Raw genomic sequence first — 27,514 nt, forward strand, 5'->3', positions numbered from 1 at the left:
CACTGAGTGAGCTAAACTGTGAATGGTCCTGGCGCAAAAAAATTAATAAAAGTGTCAAGGGAAGTGTGACGACCTTCCTACTCTGTCTGCCAAATTCTTTTGTCTTTGCTCTTGTTTTCCTTAATAGGATGTCAGTGGGCGGAGCTGGGAAGGTCATCAGCTAAATGGCACACACATTTTACGTAGACGCTCTTATCCAGAGCGACTTACAGGAGCAATTAGGGTTAAGTGCCTTGCTCAAGGGCACATCGACAGATTTTTCACCTAGTCGGCTCAGGGATTAGAACCAGCGACCTTTCGGTTACTGGTACAACGCTCTTAACCACTAAACTACCTGCCGCCCCACACCTGGGCTCGGGTGTGTCCCGGGGATAAATACACCTTTCCCCCATACATCAAGGAGACTCTTTTTTTTGTGTGGCATTTTGGGGCGTCTTTGTGTGCATTTGTTTTGGCACCTCTCGGCACCTCTCAACACCCCTCAATATCACCATCTATGCACGCATCCACTCACTTAAACTACTGACTACACACACCATTGTTACTTGGATATAGTTTACTTTATTTAATAAATATTTGTCATTTCTTTATCTCCGCGTTGTCACCCTCTTTGTTACGGGCTACGAGCCGGTTCGTAACAGAAGCCAGTTTGGATTTGGCTTCACTCCAATCACAACACACGGAGAGCAATACGTCTTTGACAGAAATGGAAGTTCAATATGTAGCTAGCCAGGCCTAATCGCCCAACTTCAGAGCCCGACCTCACTAATGCTCTTGTGGCTGAATGGAATCAAGTCCCCGCAGCAATGTTCCAAAATCTAGTGGAAGCCTTCCCAGAAGAGTGGAGGCTGTTATAGCAGCAAAGGGTGGACCAACTCCATAATGATTTTGGAATGAGATGTTTGACGCACAGGTGTCCATATACTGTTGGCTATGTAGTGTAGGTAGTAATATGGCATTTTGGGGGGGGCTTGGCATCCCAAGTGATTTTTACCCATCCACCGCTACTGGGTAGGACTACCACTGTTCATTTTGTTTGGGGGCATAATTAATTATATATCCAAGGCAGTATGATGACACACACATACAGCAGCTAAACCATGCATCATAGCCTGACCCAGAACCCAGTTAATGATGATTTATTCCAGTCACTGCTCAACATGGCCACAATACTTACCATAATGTTTAACCATTACGCTGTCATCGTATTTTTCTCTAGTCTCTATTTATCTTTAAGGGGCTGTGAATATTCATAGTCATTATGAGGGATTCATCAAATGGTCAATCAACTACAAAGACGACCACAGAGGGCCTCCATTAACTAGTTTCCAAAGCCAGGGGGAGTTGACGGGAAGATGTTCTCTGTTGTGGTTGCTGTGGGTGGTTGGGTGCTGACAATGGATCCATAGGTCTGTGAACGGGTACCAACTACACTGGGGGCACATGTGACTTTAATCAGGCTCTCTGATTGGTTCAACTCTATTCCAACACATCCTACCAATTGTTCTCATGCACACCATAGTAATTTGTAGGATCTCTGTGTGATGCACACTCACTGAATCACATTGGGAGGATCCTGAATATGATGCATGTGCCTGGACATGTACTCATTAAAAACCAATGATATTGACTATACTGAAGTATTGACCCACTGCACTAAAATCCAATACCACACATGGAGCACAATGACTATGCTAAACACATATAGTATACTGTAGTGAAAATGAGAATACTGAACAAAGCTTAGAGAGAGAGGCTGCTTTCTCACAGTAATTAGTGACCGAGTCAATCAGCCAGGGTCTGTTTGCATCTGGGTTGTTAACCAATCAAATGAATCAGCCCATAAAGAGACACAGAGACATGTTTACCCTAAAAAGCCAAGAGCTCCCCAAGACCAGCTGAGGTTCCCACACATATCTTCTCTCTCCTCTGAAAACTACGCACATACATTCTCTATGGTATATGTCCATCTGCAATTTATAATAATACATTATTCTCTTCCTAGATTATACACTAGGCTATACTTACTGTTATTTTACATTTTACATTTTAGTCATTTAGCAGACGCTCTTATCCAGAGCGACTTAGTGTTAGTGAGTGCATACATTTTCATACTCACTAGGCAACCCTAGCTTTTGTTCAATGTCCAAATAACTTGATTCGACTGATTATGTCAACTCCTGAACTTCGGACAGAGACCAAATCAGTTCAGTCTAGATCAAACATATTAGATCAGGTGATACCTCCCTGTAGGGGATGGATAGGAAAAGAGAGTGACACTCTGACCACTTGGCTTTGTGTTACGAAGAGTCTAACTCCAGCCTCTCTCCTGTTGGGCAAGGCCTTAAACTCGGTGACCCTCCAGCTCATGTGAACCTCCAGGCTATGAAGTAGAGCAGAGCGCTTGCTCAGTGAGTCAGCCTGGGCAAGAGAGCGAGAGAGAGAGAGGGCTGTACGTCTGCTCTGCTGAGGAAACACATAACCTAATAGAGCCGTAATGGAGGACTGGGCAGACACAGACCACAAAAACTGAGGCTGTCATACTGTGGCAGTTCAAAACGACTCACACGCCCTAAAAAACAAGACATTATTGTTCAAAGCTATGCGGAGCAAAACCGTACGGCTAAGAAGGACTGGGTGGAAATGATTAGCCTATATACCACATAGCATATCAAATTATACCGTTGCACATTCTGGGGTGTATGTGACTCAGCACTCAGCGCTGGCCACACAGTTCTGCTCCAGCTCCATGGCCTGGAGCCTCCGCTCTGGTCTGGTCTGGTCCTGTAGCCCAGCTGATGTGGCCTGACCCTGGTCTGGCGCGGCGTTGTGGTCAGAAGTGGGCTGACAGATAGAGACTCAGCTTGTGCTCTTTAGGTACATTCCTCTGATGTGAAACGCATTTGAAATGCAAACCAGCAACCCCAAAACCAGAGTGTGCCCAGGACTATGGAAGTCCACTGTGTGCTAGCCCCAAACACAAACAAATAGACTGTGGCCACGGTAACGGGACACATCCCAAAAGCCCCTCCACCGCCGAGGATCATGGGAGCCAGAGAGGGAGGCTTGGCTGAGTGCAATGCTGTGATGTGTAACGGTCCACACCACTCTCCCTCCCTCCCCTATGACAACTACCAGTAGAAATGTAGTATGCCTTCTATCTGTTTTTAGGCCAGTCAAATTTGCAATAACATAAACAGTCACAGACAGCAACATTGGGTAATAATTCACAGATAATAATCTGAGGTGCAAAATGTAATATATCTGAAAGGTCTACGGACAGGTGTGTCTGAGAACTAAGTGGATTTTCTATGTTTTCCACTGAAGGCCACAAATCCACAGACCATATTACTTTTATCCTGTTTCATTATCTGCTCCAGGCTCTTAGTGATGACACACAAATACATTGTACTGAATCTCTATCAACCCAACAGACGATAATTATCTCCCAATTATTACAGACAGCAATCTGATTTTAAAAAATGCCTGCCAATGTGCAATTACGAGCCACGCCAGTCGCAGTCCTAAATCAAGCTGGAATCCAGCAGAGTAATTAACATACTTCTCTGTCTCACTCAGGAGGATTCTTTTCCCAAACATATGAGAGAACAACAAGAGTCCATAACAAGGGTGTGATCCCTAGGCAGCCAGTCTGCTACATTGAGCAGTAAAACCAAGCCAAAGATGGATAGGTTAAGAGCTGTTAACCTTTCAGAGGTTGTTATTTTCTGTCAAAACATGAAACATTTTATTTTAGAGCATCGCCCTCTGAGGGAGTTTGTGACAGGGAGTTTGTGGCAACGCAGGCATGATGCAGCATGGGAGAAAAAAGGAGATTGATTAACTAGTAAAACAGGACTCTGTGTTGTCTGTGTTGGCTCTGGCCTGTGAGGCTTTCTGTGTTGCTGTTGTTGCTGTGTTCATGAAGCGCTTTGGTTCAGTGTTTAGTCTTGTTTTTCAATAGCTTGCATCTCATAGCAATAGTGTCTGTAACCTCTGGCGCTCAGAGACTGCGGTCTGGTCTCCAGGGTCAAATCAGCTCTGTGCTGCTGAACTCCAGGATCCAGATTCCCCTTACAGGAATGAGCAGCAGAGACAGGGCATGGGGACTCCCGAGTGGCTCAGCGGTCTAAGGCACTGAGGCGTCACTACAGACCCGGGTTCGAGCACAGGCTGTGTCGCAGCCGGCCGCGACCAGGAGACCCATGAGGCGGCGCACAATTGGCCCAGCGTCGTCCGGGTTAGGGGAGGGTTTGGCCGGCCGGGATGTCTTTGTCCCATTGCGCTCTAGCGACTCCTTGTGGCGGGCCGGGCGCATGCACACTGACTTCGGTCGCCAGTTGCACAGTGTTTCCTCTGACACATTGGTGCAGCTGGCTGCCGGGTTAAGCAAGCAGTGTGTCAAGAAACAGTGCGGCTTGGCAAGGTCGTGTTTCGGAGGGCGCATGGCTCGCGACCTTCGCCTCTCCCGAGTCCGTACGGGAGTTGCAGTGATGGGACAAGACTGTAACTACCAATTGGATATCACGAAAAAGGGGTAAAAAGTACCTTTTTTATATATATATATGAGACAGGGCATGGCATGGCATGATGCTACATCACATACCCACTCACTTCACCTGGCTAGTGTCGCTAGTTGATGGAAATGATCTGTTCTGAGAAACATCATTCAGGACACCAGTGTGGTTTTTACTTCCACAGTGCTGGACTGGACAGCATCACAATAATTGTACCCGCCAGCCAACGATTTACCACTTAAAACCAGGGCCACGATGAATCTGGCAATAACCTAGGTCTAGACCTCAGGCCAGTGAGGCAGCCAGGCACATAGCACATGTGGCCAGCTGCAGCTTCTGATTGGCCATGTGACCGGCAGCTGCCAGGAAGTGTCCTGCCCCTTAACAAGAGATCCATCAGTGGAATGCACAGCATAGCACAGACACATTATATGCCACTAAGTACCTGATTGGAGTTGACAGATCCCTCCATGTAATCACTAACTATCTTAAAACGCTAAACTCCAAGAGCCTCTGAAGTTCCCCCTTTTTAATGCTACTCCTACTCTTTTTATGGTCAAAGAGGAGAGTTAGATGAAAAAGCCACCGCTGAATTAGTCCTGTGATTCCTGTTTTATGAGGTTGTTAGGTAACACAAGACTCTGCGGTGCCAGAGGTGCCTGGGGCCATGGGGGGGCTGGAGGGTCAGAGTTCACCCCTGTACCTGACATCCCTGATGACAGGCGGCAGGCAGGCAAGTGGAACACCTGCATGTGCAGTGGGGAGCGGGGAGGCCCTGGCATTTACCATGTTCAAAATGCACCAACTTGACTCTGTCCATCAATCAAGAAACTGCTTGTTCATGAGGGAGTGAATGTGTATGTGGGTGGTATGTATGTGAGTGGGTAGAAAGGGGGGTTAACACTTTCACTTTAGCTTCTCTGACTAATGGCGTTCTCTTTAATTTCACTCATCCTCAGATGTCCATAATGATCTGAGTGTCACAGCTCATTTTGGTCATTAGTACTGGATACCATTAGCATACTAAGAAAACATAATTGGCATTTATTTTCTCCACCGCAGGGAAATTAACGAAGGACAATTTTTTCCCTGATCCAAGGGAGCGTCAGGGCTAAGCCTCAGTCTGTGTGACTGACTGGGTGATCTAAATAGAACAGAGGAGGCTGCTGAGGGGAGGACAGTCTTAATAATGGCTGGAATGGAGTAAATGGATACCATGTGTTTGGTGTGTTGGATACCATTCCATTGCAGCCATTATTATGAGCCGTCCTCCCCTCAGCAGCCTCCTCTGAAATAGATATGTATCTTCTTATGGACTACAACGAAGAACAAGACCATGTGTGCCTTGACCTGTTTCACCGGACGTGCTACCTTGTCCCGGACCTGCTGTTTCAAAAAGCTCCGCTGTGTCAGGATGTTAGATAATATTGAATCACAGGTGACTACTTCTCTCTCTCTCTCTCTCTCTCTCTCTCTCTCTCTCTCTCTCTCTCTCTCTCTCTCTCTCTCTCTCTCTCTCTCTCTCTCTCTTTCTCTCTCTCTCTGGACCTGCTGTCTCGACCTCTGAATGCTCGGTTTTGAAATTGGACGTTTGAACGTCTTGAATAAAGATCTGGCCTTAATGACCATGTACTCTTAAAATCTCCACCCAGCCTAGCCAAAAGAGGACTGGCCACCCCTTGGAGCCCGGTTCCTCTCTAGGTTTCTTCCTAGGTTCCTGCCTTCCTAGGGAGTTTTTCCAAGCCACTTTGCTGGGTATCTGTAGAGCACTTTTTTTTAATATATATTTTTATTTATTTAACCTTTATTTAACCAGGTAAGCCAGTTGAGAACAAGTTCTCATTTACAACTGCGACCTGGCCAAGATAAAGCAAAGCAGTGCGATAAAAACAACAACAACACAGAGTTACATATGGAATAAACAAAAACGTACAGTCAATAACACAATAGAAAATAGAAAATCTATATACAGTGTGTACAAATGTAGTAAGTTATAGAGGTAACTCGAGTGGCGCAGTGGTCTAAGGCACTGCATCGCTGTGCCACTAGAGATCCTGGTTCGAATCCAGGCTCTGTCGTAGCCGGCCGCGACCGGGAGACCCATGGGGCGGCGCACAATTGGCCCAGCGTCGTCCAGGGTAAGGGAGGGAATGGCCGGCAGGGATGTAGCTCAGTTGGTAGAGCATGGCATTTGCAACGCCAGGGTTGTGGGTTCGATTCCAGTATGAAAAAATAAAAAATAAATAAACATGTATGCACTCACTAACTGTAAGTCGTTCTGGATAAGAGCGTCTGCAAAATGACTAAAATTAAATGTAAAAAAAAATTTACATTTAAATTAAATTAAATAAATAGGCCATAGTGCAAAATAATTACAAGTTAGTATTAACACTGGAGTGATAGATGTGCAGAAGATACTGGTGTGCAAATGAGCAAAATAAATAACAATGTAAATAACAATATGGGGATGAGTTAGTTGGGTGGGCTAATTACAGTGTACAGGTACAGTGATCGGTAAGCTGCTCTGACAACTGATGCTTAAAGTTAATGAGGGAGATAAGTGTCTCCAGCTTCAAAGATTTTTGTAGTTCATTCCAGTCATTTGCAGCAGAGAACTGGAAGGAATGGCGGCCAAAGGAGGTGTTGGCTTTGGGGATGACCAGTGAGATATACCTGCTGGAGCGCATACTACGGGTGGGTGTTGCTATGGTGACCAATGAGCTAAGATAAGGCTGGGATTTGCCTAGAAGTGATTTATAGATGACCTGGAGCCAGTGGGTTTGTGACAACTGCTGATGTAAAAAGGGATTTATAAAAATAAACGTGATTGATTGATTTCTACTTACAGTCGCTAGTGAAAGTCTACACACCCCTTGCACAGTCTTCACATTTTGCTGCTTTAAAATGAAATCTCAAAACTGAATAAATTATATTTATTCTCCTACCAATCTACACAACCTACTCCACATCTACAAACTGAAAGAAAAATTATAGACAATTTTCCACAAAAAAATGTATTGATCACGTAAGTCCAGTGGCAAGCATAACCATAACATGATGCTGCCACCACAATACTTGAAAATACAGAGGATTTCATGCTACAGTATGTTGTATTGTATTGGATTTGACACAAGCCTGTAGTATTTAATTTAGGCCAAAAAGTGAATTTGCTATGTTGTCTTGCAGTATTACTTAATGGCCTTGTTGCAAACAGAATTGCTGATTTGGAGTGGATTTCTTAACACAGGCTTCATTCTTCTCACTTTGTCATGCAGGCCAGTAATGTGGAGTGAATGCAATGTTGTTGATCCTCTGTATTTTCATGTATTGTGGCGGCAGCATCATGTTATGGGTATGCGTGTCACTGGCAGGGACTGGGGAGTTTGTCAGGATCAAAAGAAATAAGAATGGAGCAAAGCCTGGATAAAAAGTTAGAGGAAATCCTGGCTCAGTCTTCTGAACACCTAACCCTGGGATAGAGTTGTATTTTTCAGCAGGACAATTACACACATTTCTATGCCAAAGACACACCAGAAGGGCTTTTCTATAGGTGTTGAGTATTCCTGAATGGTCCAGTCTCAGTCCTGACTTAAATTTGCTTGAAAATCAAACACAAAGTTTGAATATTGCTGTCCATCAATGACTCCGAACCAAATTTACAGAGCTTGAGCAAGTTTGACAAAAACAATGGATAAATGTTGCCGTAAGAGTTGTGCAAAGTTGGTAGATTCTTATTCAAAATGATTCACAGCTGAAATGGCTGCCGAAGGTATTTCCACCAAGTCTTAACTGTTGGGTGTGAAGACATATGCAATCAAGACATCTTTGATTTTCATTTTGTATTCATTTGGAAAATGTTCTATAATATTTATTTCACTTTGGAAATGTGGAGTAGGTTGTGTACATCGGTAGGAAACAAATCCAATTTAATCCATTTTTAGACTTCATTTTAACGTCAGCAAAATGTGAAGACTGTGTAAGGGGGGTGTGTAGACTTTCACTTGGCACTGTAACAGCATACTCTCACATTTATGTCAGTTAAAACCAGTGTCGAACTGCAGACTAATTAATGCATGTGAGATGACTCTAACACTACATAGCATCATATGTCAAGAGGGTACAGAGAGGGGAAACGACGCTGAAACCTGAGACAGAGAACTGTCTTTTGTCAGGCTTTGGTGTCTGGGAGAACTTCTCATTCCATGGTGGCGTCACTAGGTTACTACTGTTTACCCTCTGTGTGTTCCCCAAGCCTCTGTTATTCCAGCTTTTCTGCTAGGGTGCTACTCTGTGGGCTGAATAAGGGAGAAGGAAACAGACAGGAAACTGATCCTGACATCCACATTTCATCCCCATGATCAAGGTCAAAGGTGACGGCCATGAACCTGATGAGAGTAAATACAGAAGGTGAGGGACAGGGTTTCAGTGGAAGTATAAGCATGTGAGCGCACAAACTATTTCACAATTACCACTAACCTGGAATCTGACCAATGACCTGTGTGGTCTAGAATTACGCATGTAAGAGACAATGTACAGCGCTATGAAGCTCTCAGTTGATAACGATTATGTCCCTCTATGTGCTTTCATCCCCCCCCAACCCAAACACACTAACACAGACACAAAATGCAAGAGGACTCAGCCATGAGGACCATGTGAATACCCTTTGATTAGAGTCAGCTGCCAGTGATGCAGCAAGGATGACATCATCAACAACAAAAACAACAACCACAGAGGCAGTGAGCAGTAAGTCACCTCAGCCCTGACTCTGTCAGGACCCACCCTGGCCCCAGCTTCCCTGTGGGAACACAACCAGTGGTGATTGAGGACTCAATTACTGTGGAATGTCTGCCACAGCACACAATATGACTACGGAGAGCCGGGAAGCAAATCATTCAATACATCCTCACAATAGCCACCTCATTTACTGGCCAAAGCTCGCTATTTCCTTTTGGGTTCATCAGACAACAGTTCCCTGTTAAACCCATACGGAGACACTTGACCCAATTGGGCATTCTTAACCCATTTTGGAGGTATCATCCTATCTGCCTGGCTGGCTGGGACAATAACATAGGACCCATTTAGCCTTGGCTGCTACAACAGTGCAATCTAGTGGTCCCTAAAGGAGTATGGATTATGGTAGTCACAGACTACTAGTCAGCTGTGTTCATTGCTGTTGAATGTAGAGTTGATCTAAATGCAGTATTAACAAAAATTATTACTAACACTGTTTATAATTTCACCCTATTCCATAGCAATGCAAATATACATTATTTAGACACCACATGTCAAAGTAAAGCAGGGAAGCGATGCCTCATCCTCAGGTAATATGTGAGGAAGACCTCTGTAGAGAAAATACCTGTGGATGGTTTTACATTGTTGCTGTGATTTTACAATGTTGCTATGGTTTTACAATGTTGCTATGGTTTTATAATGTTGCTATGGTTTTATCCATACTGCATAGCGCAACAGTGTAAAAATATGGGAAACTATGTTTGGAGTAATAGATGTTGTCACCTTTGGTGAACTGAAGGAATGTTTGGTATTTTTTCACGTGGATACAAGACACTTCCTCTAGGTGTCAGTGTTTATCAATAATGTGAGATGGTTAGCAGAGACAGCATTAGTACAGTATGAGGAGAGGTTCTTCATTTACATTTTAGTCATTTAGCAGACGCTCTTATCCAGAGCGACTTACAGTTAGTGAGTGCATACATTTTCATACTGGCCCCACGTGGGAAACGAACCCACAACCCTGGTATTGCAAGCGCCATGCTCTACCAACTGATCTACAGGGGACTTCACATGTGCAAACTCACTTATACCCTCTGCGTGAGGTGATATGTGATGCCTGTGTACCATTAGAGGGTTAACCCAACCTATATGAACAGCTAATACAGAGACATTAGCACTCACACAAGCTAAGGCATTTGTCAGTAAGTGAATTGGGTCAAACAGGGTCAGCAGAGTGGCTGTGCCCCAGTGTCTCGGTGCCCTCCTCTCCCCAGTGCTTGGCTGGGCTCCAGCCGCCAGGCTCCAGGCTGCAGTCCCAGAGGGCCAGAGAACAGACCCTTCTCTCAGTGGCCCCCAGGGGAGGGGGAGGGGGGGCAGCAGGTACAGTAGGAGGGAAGGAGGAGGCCCCCTCGGCTCTTCTGCACGGTTCACAGAACCTGAATGGCCACCAGGCCTGGGGCTTTTGATAGTGCCACACAGAGGGCCCAAAGGAGCCACAGTGAACCCCCTCCGTCTCTCCCTAGCCCACAACAAACAAGCACAGCAACACTCAGATGGACACATATTTTCTGGACGTGCATTTCTCATCTCTAATGACCCACTGTCATAGAAACATAAGCATCCTTTATTAATGGTTCTTCTGCCTCATGGACGTTGGTTCAGATAAGATCTACTGCTTTAATTCAACAGTCTATCAAAATATATCCCACATTCTATTCCACTATGAGCAAGAGCACATTCCATGTACATCCAATGAATGATTAACATGTCTCTTGATACAGTACTAGTTATAGACAACCACTAAACAAACTAATAAGCACACAAAATACTGGAGAGGATTGAATGCTTCTGTCTTACAAAACATGGTTTCCACGGTTCCTATTTAGGGGAGACTCCACCAACCCCCACCAGCACCCCAAGCCCAAAGCAATTCAAGCACACTCTCCACTGGGTCCAACACTCCTTCACGGCCAGTGAATTCAACTGGGATAGAACAAATCCCAGTTGAATTGTCTGGAAAAGGGGACAAAACAGAGGCATAAATGGGATAGTGGGGGAGCCCCAGCCCAGGAGTCCTAGGTGAATGGGGTCTCTCTGCCTACTGCACAGCAGAGGGGGGAAAGCTGTTCTGCACCAGGGCAAGAGGGGGGGGACCAGGCCAGAACACTCAGGAGCCACTGGAGAGAGAGCTGGTTAGAATGGGAGGTCAGATAAGTACACTTAACAGCAAGATGTTTACACAGAGGTCCATGCTGTATGGGCTTTCTGTCCCGCTCAACAGTAACCAGGACGACCAATGTTATTATAGGACAGAGTGGCAGGTTACGGGAGAGAGAGCGACAAATATTCTATGTGTGTGTGTTGCAACATGTGTCTTGTTATGAAAGTGTTTCTCTGAAGTTTCCAATGTCATTTGCATGAGAATGCACTCTAGAACTTCCTAACGAACCCGCTATCCTCTAAAGGTCCAGGTCCATGCTCCCAAAATCCATGGCAACCAAATGTCTACAGGAAAGTCCCCTGGTTTAAAAACATCTCCCTTTTAATGGGCAACAAGTCCTGTAAAGAGAACGTAACAAAAGTGTGATGGACACAGATGTAGAACAATAGAAAGAGTTCATTCCTACCTCTCCACCACATCCTCCCCACTCCAGCAGGTGAAGTCCTCCCCCACCATCTCACTCTCACACAGCATCTCCGGCAGGGCAGAGAAGAAGGACCTGTAGCGCTGAATATAGCCCATAAACTCTCTGAGGGAGAGTAGAGAGACAGGGAGAGAGAGAGAAACCGAGAGAGAGAGGGAGACAGAGAGAAAGAGAGAGGGTGTTGATCATAACCACAATATCATAGAACCTAAGTATATTTATATTTATTGAGGTGATTAAATAATGTGTCGCTAGTGGTCAACCCCTGTACTCCATCCCAGATGGACACAATAATGGGAGAGTGGGAGATGCTGGGCTCCATGCTTACCTAGAGATCTTTTTCAGACTTCTAGGCTTATCAATCTTGGATGGTTTCAGAGGTAAGGACCTGGGAGGACGTGATCCCGGTCAAGGAGAGAGGGAGGAACGAGAAGGAGAGAGGAGGAGATGGTGTGGGAATAGCAGGGGTGCAATGTAAATCAAACACAAGGCAAAGCGAAGGAGAGGGAAGAGAGAGCAAACTTCAAAAGGTAAATAAATAATAATGATAAAGAGAGATTGCTTGACAAAAAATATATATGGCAAAGGTGTGCTTATAAATAACTCATATTGCAACGTGTAAAGACATGTTGGGGGACAGTAGTGGAATACAGCATGCCAACCAGCTATAACACCAACCACTCTAAGGCAGTGGAACAACCACTATGGCCGCCTCTCTCTCTCACCTTCTGGTATGCGACAAGCGGCCCAGTGTGACCTCGGCTGGGGAGGGCGTTGAGGTCGGGGAGGTGGTCACGGAGGTCATGACCTCCAGGGTGGGACGTATGCTTGTCACTGACGGAGTGTCTGTGAGAGGCCCACATACTTTATCAACCTAAGAGCGAGGGATATGAGAGAGGGTGGAGAGAGACAGAGAGAGAGAGATAATAGAGAGGGGAGAGAGAGGGGGAGAAAGAGAGAGTACAGAGACAGAGACAGAGAGAGAGGTAGAGAGAGGTGGAGAGAGGGAGGGGTGTGTAGAGAAGGAAATTAGTCTGTGTGAAAAAAGAGGGTCCTCAGATCAAATCAAAATTTATTTGTCACATGTGCCGAATACAACAGGTATAGACCTTATTGTGAAATGCTTACTTGCAAGCCCTTAAATAACAATGCAGTTTTAAGAAAATAGAGTTAAGAAAATATTTACTAAATAAACTAAAGTAAAAAAAGAAAAAAGAAAAAGAAAGTAACAGAATAAATTAACAATAATGAGGTTATATACATGGGGTACCGATATCGAGTCAATGTGCGGGGGTACAGGGTAGTCGAGGTAATTTGTACATGTAGGTAGGGGTAAAGTGACTATGCATAGATAATAAACAGCGAGTAGCAGCAGTGTAAAAACATAGGGGGGGTCAATGCAAATAGTCTGGGTGGCCATTTGATTAATTGTTCAGCAGTCTTATGGCTTGGGGGTAGAAGCTGTTAAGGAGCCTTTTGGACCTAAACTTGGCGCTCCGGGTACTGCTTGTCGTACGGTAGCAGAGAGATCGGGTTCAAGTCCGAGCTCTGGCTGTGCCACTCAAGGACATTTAGAGACTTGTCCCGAAGCCACTCCTGCGTTGTCTTGGCTGTGTGCTTAGGGTCGTTGTCCTGTTGGAAGGTGAACCTTCGCCCCAGTATGAGGTCCTGAGCACTCTGGAGCAGGTTTTCATCAAGGATCTCTCTGTACTTTGCTCTGTTAATCTTTGCCTTGAACCTGACTAGTCTCCCTGTCCCTGCCGCTGAAAAACATCCCCACAGCATGATGCTGCCACCACCATGCTTCACAGTAGGGATGGTGCCAGGTTTCCTCCAGACGTGACGCTTGGCATTCAGGCCAAAGAGTTCAATCTTGGTTTCATCTTGTTTCTCATGGTCTGAGAGTCCTTTAGGTGCCTTTTGGCAAACTCCAAGCGGGCTGTCATGTGCATTTTACTACTACCCTTCCCCAGATCTGTGCCTCGACACAATCCTGTCTCGGAGCTCTACGGACAATTCCTTCGACCTCATGGCTTGGTTGTTGCTCTGACATGCATTGTCAACTGTGGGACCTTATATAGGCAGGTGTGTGCCTTTCCAAATCATGTCCAATCAATTGAATTTACCACAGGTGGACTCCAATCAAGTTGTAGAAACAGCTCAAGGATGATCAATGAAAACAGGATGCACCTGAGCTCAATTTCGAGTCTCATAGCAAAGGGTCTGAATACTTATGTAAATAAGGTATTTCTGTTTTTTATTAGTAATACATTTGCTAAAATTTCTCAAAACCTGTTTTCGCTTTGTCATTATGCATTATTTTGTGTAGATTGGTAAAATATATATATATATATATATATATATTTAATCCATTTTAGAATAAGACTGTAGCGTAACAAAATGTGAAAAAAAGTCAAAGGGTCTGAATATTTTCCGAAGGCACTGTATGGTCAGATTTACCAAATGGAGGGCGAGGGAGAGCTTTGTACGCGTCTCTGTGTGTGGAGTAAAGGTGGTCTAGAGTTTGTTTTCCTCTGGTTGCACATGTGACATGCTGGTAGAAATGAGGTAAAATGGATTTAAGTTTGCCTGCATTAAAGTCCCTGGCTAGTAGGAGCGCAGCTTCTGGATGAGCATTTTCTTGTTTGCTTATGGCCTTATACAGCTCGTTGAGTGCAGTCTTAGTGCCAGCATCGGTTTGTGGTGGTAAATAGACGGCTACGAAAAATATAGATGAAAACTCTCCTGGTAGATAGTGTGGTCTACAGCTTATCATGAGGTACTCTAGACATCGCGCACCAGTTGTTATTGACGTAGCTGTTCTGTCCTGCCGATGCACGGAAAACCCAGCCAACTGTATATTATCTGTGTCGTCGTTCAGCCACGACTCGGTTAAACGTAAGATATTACCGTTTTTAATGTCCCGTTGGTAAGATAGTCTCGAACGGCGCTCATCCAGTTTATTCTCCAGTGATTGCATGTTGGCCAATAGAACAGATGGTAGAGGCGAGTTACCCACTTACCAACAAATTCTCACAAGGCACCCTGATCTGCATCCCTTGTATTTCATGGCCCGGCCATTATTTTCTTCACGCGAATGACAGCGATTTGGGCCTTGTCAGGGAGCAGCATTATATCCGTCAAGTCAGAATCATTATAGAAAAAATCTTTGTCCAGTTCGATGTGAGTAATCGCTGTTCTGATATCCAGAAGCTCTTCTCGGTCATAAGAGACTGTAGCATCAATATTATGTACAAAATAAGTTACAAACAATGCGAAAAAACACACAAAATAGCACAATTGGATAGGTGCCCGTAAAACGGCAGCCTTCCCCTCCGGCGCCAATCTTCAGAGAATGCTCTACAGTTTGTGACAACACAATGATAAGTGACTTTTGCAGATGTGTTGCAGATGTGCAGGGCTTATGCTATGGAAATCATCAGGGACACAATGGAGATTATTATTGTCTAAAATCAGACAGACACAGAACTATGATACTGCACAGAGAGGAATGATCCACTCACTACACTCTTAGAAAAAAAAGGTGCTATCTAAAACCTAAAATGGTTATTCTGCTGTCCCCATAGGATAACCCTTTGAAGAACCCTATTTGGTTGCAGGTAGAACACTTTTGGTGCAGGGTAGAACCTTTTTGGGTTACATGTAAAACCCTTTCCGCTAGGGCCAGGACAATACCAGTATCACGATACTCGTTAGTATCGTGGCAAGGAAACAAAACACGAAGCGGATTTAACTTATTTAGGAAAACAACCCTAACGTTGGGAACAAACATCATTATGTTGTCATCCAGAGTCACATTTACTTATTTTCCAAGCTATATCACACAATATTTTACATACAGGAGGTTTTTAAACGACCAAAGAATTTGGCCTGCTTCATGTTTTCATTTTTGCCATGGAAAAAATATTGCGATACTGGTATCTTCCCGGCCCAGAGGGTTCTACATGGAACCCAAAAGAGTTGTACCTGAATCCAAAAAGGGTTCTCCTATAGGGACAGCCAAAGAACCCTTTTGGAACCCTTTTTTCTAAGAGTGTAGACAACTGATATCAACAGAGGGCCAGTGGATATGATATCAACAGACGGCCAGTGGATATGTGGATGCTGCTATGATGTTGCACTTCTCTTTCCTTTCCTCTTATGACTAATTGGACGGATGCTGGCGGGGGCGACGGAGAGAGAGAGAGAGAGAGAGAGAGAGGAGGAGTACAAGCCGAGGTTAAATACATCAGCAACCGGTGGCCTGCCCAAAACAAAAAGCTCAGATGATGTATTCTCTCTCTCCCTCCCTCCCTCTCTCTCTCTCTCATCCAGCTTTCGGTGGAGAGTACTGTAGCTGGGAGTGAGTTATAGGCCGGTGTGACAGGGATCCCATTTACCACTCCCACCCACACAGCTGTGGACAGGCTTTAAAGGCCCTCTAATGGAATTAGCTCAATTGGCTACTGGACAGTAAGTAGGGTGCTCTGAAACAGTGAAATTTGGAAGTTGCCAGAATGCTCTGCTACTGAGGCCTGTAATGCAGCAGGGCCACGTAAAGCTGGGACACTGAGACCAATAGAGACACAAACTGCATTCCCCAGAGATTAGACAGCATTCCAGCTCACTGACATTAAGAGTGTGTGTGTATTCATCTGTATCTCTTCTTTGCACATAAAGAAAATGGGTTTGTATACATCTGGGGAACCTCCTCTTTTTTATAAAAGGGAAGCCAAAGAGCGAGGGAATCTGCTTGCCACTGTCACCCCTATGTCACGCCCTGGCTCTGGGGACTCTTAAATGTTGAGCCAGGGTGTGTAGTTTCTATGTTGTGTTTTCTATGTTTAGTTTCTAGATTGTTTAGATCTATGTTGGCCAGGGTGGTTCCCAATCAGAGGCAGCTGTAGCTCGTTGTCTCTGATTGGGGACCATACTTAGGTAGCCTGTTGGCACTAGTGGGTAGTGGGATCTTGTTCCGTGTAAGGTATGTTTGTGTGTTACCTTGGACTTCACGTTTCGTTTGTTGTTTTGTCGTGTGTTTATTCGTGAAATAAATATGAATGCATATCACGCTGCGCCTTGGTCCTTCTCGTCCGTAAACGATCGTGACAGAAGATCCCACCAATCCTGGATCAAGCAGCGTGACGAGGAGAGAGGATGGACTTGGGAGGAGATGAGCGAGAGTCTGGCAAGAGGGATGGAGGCCATGATCACGGGGGGGAGACAATCCCCCAAAAAATTTAGGGGGGGGGCTCACGCCGTGGACGACGAGGCAGCAGGAGGCCGCGATAGAGCGGTTCCGCTGTTTAGCAGAGGAGGCCACCAGATTAGGGGGGTCATTGGTTCAGAGGGAGCAGAAGGAAAGTGTAGAGGCACGGCGAGAGGAGCTGGTTAGGCAGCAGAAGGAGCGGGGGTTAATGAAGGAACCCAGTCCCGCTCCTCGCACCAATCAAGTGGTGCGTGTCGCCGGTCAGGCCCGTTCCTGCTTCCCGCACTAAGCCAGTGGTGTGTGTTCCCAGTACGATTCGGCCCGTTCCTGCTCCTCGCATCAAGCCAGTGGTGCGCGTCGCCAGCCCGGTCCAGCCTGTTCCTGTCCCTCACATCAAGTCAGTGGTGCGCGTAGCCAGCCCGGCCCGGCCTGTTCCTGCCCCTCGCACCAAGCCAGTGGTGCGCGTTGCCAGCCCGGTCCGACCTGTTCCTGTCCCTCGCACCAAGTCAGTGGTGCGCGTCGCCAGCCCGGCCCGGCCTGTTCCTGCCCCTCGCACCAAGCCAGTGGTGCGCGTCGCCAGCCCGGTCCGACCTGTGCCTGTCCCTCGCACCAAGCCAGTGGTGCGCGTCGTCAGCCCGGCCCGGCCTGTTCCTGCTCCCCGCACCAGGCCAGTGGTGCGCGTCGTCAGCCCAGTCCGGCCCGTTCCTGCTCCCTGCACCAAGCCAGGGGTGCGCGTCATCAGCCAGGTTCGGCCCGTGCCTGTTCCACCGGTGCCTGATCCAGCTCCGGTCAGCGGCTCCACTCCGGAGCCAGAGCAGTTCGATCCACCGTCGTCGGGTCCAGCTCCAGTCAGCGGTTCCAGACCAGACCAGGGGCGCAACAGGGAGGCGGATAATAGATGGTGATCACGCCCGGAGCCGGATCCGCCTCCGAGGCGGAATGCCCACCAGGCCCCTACCCTGTTATGTTTAGGTTGCGCGGTCGGAGTCCGCTCCTTTGGAGGCAGGGTGTGTAGTTTCTATGTTGTGTTTTCTATGTTTAGTTTCTAGATCGTTTAGATCTATGTTGGCCAGGGTGGTTCCCAATCAGAGGCAGCTGTAGCTTGTTGTCACTGATTGGGGACCATACTTAGGTAGCCTGTTGGCACTAGTGGGTTGTGGGATCTTGTTCCGTGTAAGGTATGTTTGTGTGTTACCTTGGACTTCACGTTTCGTTTGTTGTTTTGTCGCGTGTTCATTCGTTAAATAAACATGTATGCTTATCACGCTGCGCCTTGGTACTTCTCGTTCGTAAACGATCGTGACACCCTATTAGGAACTGTTCTCTGAAAGCTAGAGGCTAGACCTACTCAAGTGTGTGTGTGTGTGTGTGGGTGTGTATGTGTGTGTGTGTGTGTGTGTGTGTGTGTGTGTGTGTGTGTGTGTGTGTGTGTGTGTGTTTATGCGTGCGTTCCTATAGAGGTTTTCTGTCCAGAGATTAGCCACAGAAACTTTCTCATCACTCTGTCCCAGGCCCTGCATTGCAAAGCATTGTGGGAAGGGGTTGCCCAGCCAGCGCGAGGAGTCTTTGTCCAGAGTTGGATTTGCATTCTGGAGGGCAGGCCGCGGTCTGCCTACAGACACTCTCTGAGGGGATTCACTGGGGCCATAGACGTCTGGACAGGACCAGAGGAAACCCACTGAATGGCTGGCAGATCCTTTAGGAAGCCTCAAAACAGCTCAATGCCAGACCAGAACACAAATACACAGTTTAAAACCCACAATTCTATGGGACAAAGAGTATGCTCATGCTAATAAAGTGGACTCTCACTCATCAAAAGACTGGTGGAGCTTGAGTGACATCACCAAAGTGCCCCTGCGTCCCGTCAATCAAGATCCCATCAGAGACTCTGCCACCCCGTGGCCCAGCCAAACTCTGGCTTAGCTCCTCCAAAGCTTTCAGTCTGGATTCTAAGGATTGATAAATCCTTTATACCTCGATAATATAATTAGCTGATGCAAATAAGCGTTTCTGAGCATTTTCACTTAAATCAACAGGATGTATTCATTAGGATTCTAGGATTCTTAATTACCACAGTATCTCCCACGCTACAGAAATACCTGGTGCAAGAGTTGAAAATAATGCTGACATGTAAGAGAATGTTAGGCAGTGTTTGTGTTGGGTGGGTTTTTCTGAAGTCTATCATCATTCCAGTCTCTCTCATCACTGAGTATTATGGACACCTCCTCTCCTCTCTACCTTGTGTTTTGGCAGATAGGGAGTGATTGGCAGGCTGTGGTGGGGGGGAGGAAGGGAGGGAGGGAGGAGGGAGGGAGGGAGGGAGGGAGGGAGGGAGGGAGGGAGGGAGGGAGGGAGGAAAGGTTGGTGTGTCTGTCTGCTCTGGCCTGCTGCTGTTTCTGCTGCGTCAGGCACCTGGCTACACTTAACTAGATAGGCTAATGGATAGTTTGTGTGGATGTGCTGAGGAGGCAACTCTCCCCATGCCCCTGGCCAACTGGAAACCTGGCCCAACAAACCACGTTACAGGAGTAAGACAAGGAAAGGAAACAGGAAAAGATAGAGGTAGTGAATGGAATATGGAGGGGAAAAGAGAGGGGCTCTGTAGCAGTAGTCAGAAAGGCGGAAGAGATTATGTTAATTTTCAACAAACACATTATTTACTGTAGCTACATACAGTGAGGGAAAAAAGTATTTGATCCCCTGCTGATTTTGTACGTTTGCCCACTGACAAAGAAATTATCAGTCTATAACTTTAATGGTAGGTTTATTTGAACAGTGAGAGACAGAATAACAACAACAAAATCCAGAAAAACGCATGTCAAAAATGTTATAAATTGATTTGCATTTTAATGAGGGAAATAAGAATTTGACCCCCTCTCAATCAGAAAGATTTCTGGCTCCCAGGTGTCTTTTATACAGGTAACGAGCTGAGATTAGGGAGCACACTCTTAAAGGGAGTGCTCCTAATCTCAGCTTGTTACCTGTATAAAAGACACCTGTCCACAGAAGCAATCAATCAATCAGATTCCAAACTCTCCACCATGGCCAAGACCAAAGAGCTCTCCAAGGATGTCAGGGACAAGATTGTAGACCTACACAAGGCTGGAATGGGCTACAAGACCATCGCCAAGCAGCTTGGTGAGAAGGTGACAACAGTTGGTGCGATTATTCGCAAATGGAAGAAACACAAAATAACTGTCAATCTCCCTCGGCCTGGGGCTCCACGTAAAATCTCACCTCGTGGAGTTGCAATGATCATGAGAACGGTGAGGAATCAGCCCAGAACTGCACGGGAGGATCTTGTCAATGATCTCAAGGCAGCTGGGACCATAGTCACCAAGAAAACAATTGGTAACACACTACGCCGTGAAGGACTGAAATCCTGCAGCGCATGCAAGGTCCCCCTGCTCAAGAAAGCACATATACAGGGCAATCTGAAGTTTGCCAATGAACATCTGAATGATTCAGAGAAGAACTGGGTGAAAGTGTTGTGGTCAGATGAGACAGAAATCGAGCTCTTTGGCATCAACTCAACTCGCCGTGTTTGGAGGATGAGGAATGCTGCCAAGAACACCATCCCCATCGTCAAACATGGAGGTGGAAACATTATGCTTTGGGGGTGTTTTTCTGCTAAGGGGACAGGACAACTTCACCGCATCAAAGGGACGATGGACAGGGCTATGTACCGTCAAATATTGGGTGAGAACCTCCTTCCCTCAGCCAGGGCATTGAAAATGGGTCGTGCGTGGGTATTCCAGCATGACAATGACCCAAAACACACAGCCAAGGCAACAAAGGAGTGGCTCAAGAAGAAGCACATTAAGGTCCTGGAGTGGCCTAGCCAGTCTCCAGACCTTAATCCCATAGAAAATCTGTGGTGGGAGCTGAAGGTTTGAGTTGCCAAACGTCAGCCTCGAAACCTTAATGACTTGGAGAAGATCTGCAAAGAGGAGTGGAACAAAATCCCTCCTGAGATGTGTGCAAACCTGGTGGCCAACTACAAGAAACGTCTGACCTCTGTGATTGCCAACAAGGGTTTTGTCACCAAGTACTAAGTCATGTTTTGCAGAGGGGTCAAATACTTATTTCCCTCATTAATATGCAAATCAATTTATAACATTTTTCTGGATTTTGTTGTTGTTATTCTGTCTCTCACTGTTCAAATAAACCTACCATTAAAATTATAGACTGATCATGTCTTTGTCAGTGGGCAAACGTACAAAATCAGCAGAGGATCAAATACTTTTTTTCCCTCACTGTAGGCCCACATCACCTCTGTCTCTGGTAGTTTGGTACATGTTTCTGTAGGAGGAGGTTTATCTCCACAGGAAAGACATGCCGCAGGACATCTAGAATGATAATCCCCCTACATTATAAAGGATTATAAACACACATACAAAATGTGCACACGAATCTGTGTGGGGATGGAAAGAAATGGAAAACAGTGGAAAAGGAGCAGGAGGAAGAGGAGGTGAAAAGGAAGAGGTGTGAAAGAGTGAATGTGCAGACGTTTGTGAAAGGTGACTGAATGAGTCATAAGAAAGAGGGGGAGAGAGAGAGAGAGAGAGTTGCCCTTCCCTCAAATGCCAGCCCAGAGGGTAACCAGCCATCCTAGCCATGCTGAACCAGTGAGTGAGCAACACTTGATCCTGAGGGTGGCAGGTAGACCGTAAAAACTCTACTACAATGACTGTGCCAGTAACAGAGAGTGGTGCTGATGGGATGGGGAGGGGTGCTGATGGCCCCCACAGACCCCCACTCCTGTCGCCCTAACACCTCTGTACAACATAAACAGGTATGTGTTATATAGTGTAATCCTTAATGTCTCATTACCATAAAGACAATTATAATCATATTCATAATCACAATCTAATCAGGCCCACAGGTGCAAACATTACCATAATCCTACTTATCATCGGAGCTAGAACTTAATATTCAAACTTGTTAAACTAAATCACTCAGCTAGAACACACATAGGTCTGTCTTTCTACACCACAGGTTCTCTTTAGTGTGAGCAAAGAGATCATGTCCTCTCTGTCTTTCTCTGTAAACAGTCTCTTGTTTGGCTCACTGGGATACATTCAGCTTTGGCGGAATTAGACAAATTCTCCCTTCTCTCTTCTCTTGTCCCCTGCTTTACGAGTACCAAGAAACCTGCCAGCCTCCCATCTCCCAGCCCCTTGAGTCCAAAGCCAAGAGAGGGTCCATGCCAGCCTCATGCCCCCCACTCCTACCAGGCAGCCAGGGAACCCCTTGCCGCCTCACTCAGCCACAGAAGCCAACCACGGAGTTACATATTAATAGAGAACCCAAATACATAAGAGAACAGGTTTTATATGACAGATGAGACCTACCATGATTTTCAGTGACATGTGTCCTGTGACGTAAATGAATGGTGTGAGGGGTGGTCATGTGCTCAAGATGTGTCATCATGGGCCTTGAGAGGTGTGTCATATCAGTACAGTCCTAAGACAGGTGAAGTGTGAGTGGTGGGCGAGGCGCTGACTCACGATGGCGCTGATGCGTGGCCCATGCAACTGTGCGTGCAGGATGGCGTCGTTGATGTGGTTCCTGATGCCCAGCAGGGCCAGCTCCAGGTCGTGGCCCCCGGCCAGGGCCCCCGTCAGCTCCTGCATCAGGGCCACATAGCGCCTCCAGGGCCCGTCTAGCTCCGAGAGCCCCACCAGGCAGCCCCGCATTACGTTAAGACACAGTCCTCCACACGGCCGGATCAGGGTCAGGCCCCTGCAGTGGGGGCAGTACTGCATCCTCACCAGAGCCCGCCCACACTCCCTGGCCAGCCCTGCCCGCTCTGTGGCGTTCAGTACTTCTGCCCCCATCACCAGCGCCCGGCTCAGTGCCCGCCCTGCGCTCAGAGCCCGGGTCAGCCCCTCGGCCAGGGCACGAGGGTGGGGCCCAAATGGGTTGACATCCTGGCGCGTCTTGCGCAGACACTCACTGTGCTCAGAGGAGGGTGGGGCCGAGGCGAGACCAGGGTTAACAAGGCGCCGGTACACCAGTGGGAAGAGGTCGTCATAGAATTGGTGCACGGAGCGCTCCATGGAGCTGTTACCGTCTCCTCCCAGGAAGAGAGAGAGGACGGAGAAGAGGTTTGCCACCAGGGGGCGAGCGTCCTGGGAGAGGGGCTCATAAGCACTGTCAAACAGAGCACTGGTCAGGTTCAGAGTGAACGACAGCAGAGACTGGAACGTGTCTGTACAACCAGAGAGAGAGAGAGAGAGAAAGAGAGAAAAAAATACAGAAAAATATGGAATGGTGAAAACACATTGTAAAAATTATCTTTCTAGTCTTTTATCTTACAATGGGTATAAGTGAGAGAAAGCTTTTCTTAATGTGTGCATGTGGCTGTGTGCGTGCATGCTCATGCGTGTGTGTACATTATATGACTGTAGAAGAGTGGGGGATTCTGGGTCCAGTGGGAACACCCCCCTCCTGTTCTGATGTCAGTCTGATGGCATTCTGACAGATGGAAGAGAGACAGCAACTGGGAAACTTCTACTGGACTAGACACACACACACACAACCCCTCTCATACAAGTCTACAAAATCCCATCATATACTTAGTGTATTCAAACCCCCCAACTCCCTCCCAACACAATCACACAGAGTTCTCCCTAATGTCCCAAAGGAGTAATATTACTCATCACAGCTGCTCAGATGCCTGCTATTGTTCCTGTCTTATTGTCGGGAAGACATTCTGTTTGTTGGAGGATGTGTGTTCAGTGTGCTGCGTGTCAGTGTTCACAGAGAATGAGAAGATGTTCATGTGAGTCTATGGTGTGTGTGTGTGTGTGTGTGTGTGTGTGTGTGTGTGTGTGTGTGTGTGTGTGTGTGTGTGTGTGTGTGTGTCTGTCTGTCTGTCTGTCTCTGTCTGTCTGTGTGTCTGTGTGTGTGTTAGCCAGACATATAGAGGGACTATCTACACACGGAGAGGTGAACACAGCAGTGAATGAGGACTTATAGCCCCCTACATACCGACCCATTAACCAGAGATCTTGCCATTGCTTAGTGATTATGGAAATACAGTACAGTACACTGTCTAGCACAGGCTCTCCAGTCAATACCGACTGAGATGTTTTAACTGGAGCCTACATTAATACTGTCATTCATACTTACAGTGCCTTGCAAAAGTATTCATTCCCCTTGGTGTTTTTCCTATTTTGTTGCATTACAACCTGTAATTTAAATTGATTTTTATTTGGATTTCATGTACTGGACATACACAAAATAGTCCAAATTGGTGAAGTGAAATGAAAAAAATTGCTTGTTTCAAAAAATTATACAAAATAAGTAACGGAAAAGTGGTGCTTGCATATGTATTCACCCCCTTTGCTATGAAGCCCCTAAATAAGATCTGGTGCAACCAATTACCTTCAGAAGTCACATAATTAGTTAAATAAAGTCCACCTGTGTGCAATCTAAGTGTCACATGATCTCAGTATATATACACCTGTTCTGAAAGGCCCCAGAGTCTGTAACACCACTAAGCAAGGGGCACCACCAAGCAAGTGGCACCATGAAGACCAATGAGCTCTCCAAATAGGTCAGAGACAAAGTTGTGGAGAAGTACAGCTCAGGGTTGGGTTATAAAAAAATATCTGAAACTCTGAACATCCCACGGAGCACTGTTAAATCCATTATAAAAAAATTGAAAGAATATGGCACCACAACAAACCTGCCAAGAGAGGGCCGCCCACCAAAACTCACGGACCAGGCAAGGAGGGCATTAATCAGAGAGGCAACAAAGAGACCAAAGATAACCCTGAAGGAGCTGCAAAGCTCCACATCGGAGATTGGAGTATCTGTCCATAGGACCACTTTAAGCCATACACTCCACAGAGCTGGGCTTTATGGAAGAGTGGCCAGAAAAAAGCCATTGCTTAAAGAAAAAAATAAGCTAACACGTTTGGTGTTCGCCAAAAGGCATTTGGGAGACTCCCCAAACATATGGAAGAAAGTACTCTGGTCAGATGAGAGTAAAATTGAGCTTTTTGGCCATCAAGGAAAACGCTATGTCTAGTGCAAACCCAACACCTCTCATCACCCCGAGAACACCATCCCCACAGTGAAGCATGGTGGCGGCAGCATCATGCTGTGGGGATGTTTTTCATTGGCAGGGACTTGGAAACTGGTCAGAGTTGAAGGAATGATGGATGGCGCTAAATACAGGGAAACCTGTTTCAGTCTTCCAGAGATTTGAGACTGGGACGGAGGTTCACCTTCCAGCAGGACAATGACCCTAAGCATACAGCTAAAGCAACACTTGAGTGGTTTAAGGGGAAACATTTAAATGTATTGGAATGGCCTAGTCAAAGCCCAGACCTCAATCCAATTGAGAATCTGTGGTATGACTTAAAGATTGCTGTACACCAGCGGAACCCATACAACTTGAAGGAGCTGGAGCGGTTTTGCCTTGAAGAATGGGCAAAAATCCCAGTGGCTAGATGTGCCAAGCTTATAGAGACATACCTCAACAGACTTGCAGCTGTAATTGCTGCAAAAGGTGTCTCTACAAAGTATTGACTTTGGGGGGGGTGAATAGTTATGCACGCTCAAGTTTTCTGTTTTTTTGTCTTATTTCTTGTTTGTTTCACAATAAAAAATATTTTGCATCTTCAGTGGTTGGCATGTTGTATAAATTAAATGATACAAATCCCCCAAAAATCCATTTTAATTCCAGGTTGTAAGGCAAAAAAATAGGAAAAATGCCAAGGGGGGTGAATACTTTTGCAAGCCACTGTAGGCTTATTCAGTAGTTACATGCTCGAAGTGCTCAAACAGAAATAGACATAGCCTACACATATACATTTGGTTTTTAAACATGGAGAAACAAATCAAGCTAGGATATCGTAAAAGCACTTGATCGTTAAAACGACATTATGTTACTACAGTAGGTGAGTCAGCAGAAGGCCAGTCCACTTCTTCAATCACTGCAGTCTGGCAGACTTTATAGCTTTAATCTGAAACAGACCCAGAAATGAGAGAATTTCACAATTAACTAAATTAACTAAATTAAATGGAATCATTATTAGGGCTGAATAAGGAGATTGTGATTGATTTCTGTGCTTAGGTAAACACCATATACAGTGGGGCAAAAAAGTATTTAGTCAGCCACCAATTGTGCAAGTTCTCCCACTTAAAAAGATGAGAGAGGCCTGTAATTTTCATCATAGGTACACGTCATCTATGACAGACAAATTGTGAAAAGAAATTCCAGAAAATCACATTGTAGGATTTTTTATGAATTTATTTGCAAATTATGGTGGAAAATAAGTATTTGGTCACCTACAAACAAGCAAGATTTCTGGCTCTCACAGACCTGTAACTTCTTCTTTAAGAGGCTCCTCTGTCCTCCACTCGTTACCTGTATTAATGGCACCTGTTTGAACTTGTTATCAGCATAAAAGACACCTGTCCACAACCTCAAACAGTCACACTCCAAACTCCACTATGGCCAAGACCAAAGAGCTGTCAAAGGACACCAGAAACAAAATTGTAGACCTGCACCAGGCTGGGAAGACTGAATCTGCAACAGGTAAGCAGCTTGGTTTGAAGAAATCAACTGTGGGAGCAATTATTAGGAAATGGAAGACATACAAGACCACTGATAATCTCCCTTGATCTGGGGCTCCACGCAAGATCTCACCCCGTGGGGTCAAAATGATCACAAGAACGGTGAGCAAAAAATCCCAGAACCACACGGGGGAACCTAGTGAATGACCTGCAGAGAGCTGGGACCAAAGTAACAAAGCCTACCATCAGTAACACACTACGCCGCCATGGGACTAAAATCCTGCAGTGCCAGACGTGTCCCCCTGCTTAAGCCAGTACATGTCCAGGCCCGTCTGAAGTTTGCTAGAGTGCATTTGGATGATCCAGAAGAGGATTGGGAGAATGTCATATGGTCAGATGAAACCAAAATATAACTTTTTTGGTAAAAAACTCAACTCGTCGTGTTTGGAGGACAAAGAATGCTGAGTTGCATCCAAAGAACACCATACCTACTGTGAAGCATGGGGGTGGAAACATCATGCTTTGGGGCTGTTTTTCTGCAAAGGGACCAGGACGACTAATCCGTGTAAAGGAAAGAATGAATGGGGCCATGTATCGTGAGATTTTGAGTTAAAACCTCCTTCCATCAGCAAGGGCATTGAAGATGAAACATGGCTGGGTCTTTCAGCATGACAATGATCCCAAACACACTGCCCGGGCAACGATGGAGTGGCTTCGTAAGAAGCATTTCAAGGTCCTGGAGTGGCCTAGCCAGTCTCCAGATCTCAACCCCCATAGAAAATCTTTGGAGGGAGTTGAAAGTCTGTGTTGCCCAGCGACAGCCCCAAAACATCACTGCTCTAGAGGAGATCTGCATGGAGGAATGGGCCAAAATACCA

At 46.1% G+C, this 27,514-nt stretch overlaps 1 protein-coding gene across 1 annotated transcript in view; it reads right to left on the bottom strand.

Annotated features, from left to right (window-relative positions):
• Nucleotides 1-27,514, bottom strand: part of gpc5b (glypican 5b) — a 101,362-nt gene that overhangs the window by 49,505 nt on the left and 24,343 nt on the right. Inside the window, exons 3-6 of the mRNA XM_041839377.1 lie at nt 22,613-23,316; nt 12,619-12,767; nt 12,222-12,281; nt 11,876-11,998 (exon numbers count right to left, since the gene is read on the bottom strand). Of these exons, the coding sequence (XP_041695311.1) occupies nt 11,876-11,998; nt 12,222-12,281; nt 12,619-12,767; nt 22,613-23,316 (1,036 nt within the window). The remainder of the gene's footprint in view (nt 1-11,875; nt 11,999-12,221; nt 12,282-12,618; nt 12,768-22,612; nt 23,317-27,514) is intronic.

Source organism: Coregonus clupeaformis, chromosome 20, assembly GCF_020615455.1.
Source record: "Coregonus clupeaformis isolate EN_2021a chromosome 20, ASM2061545v1, whole genome shotgun sequence".
NCBI classification, from domain to species: domain Eukaryota; kingdom Metazoa; phylum Chordata; class Actinopteri; order Salmoniformes; family Salmonidae; genus Coregonus; species Coregonus clupeaformis.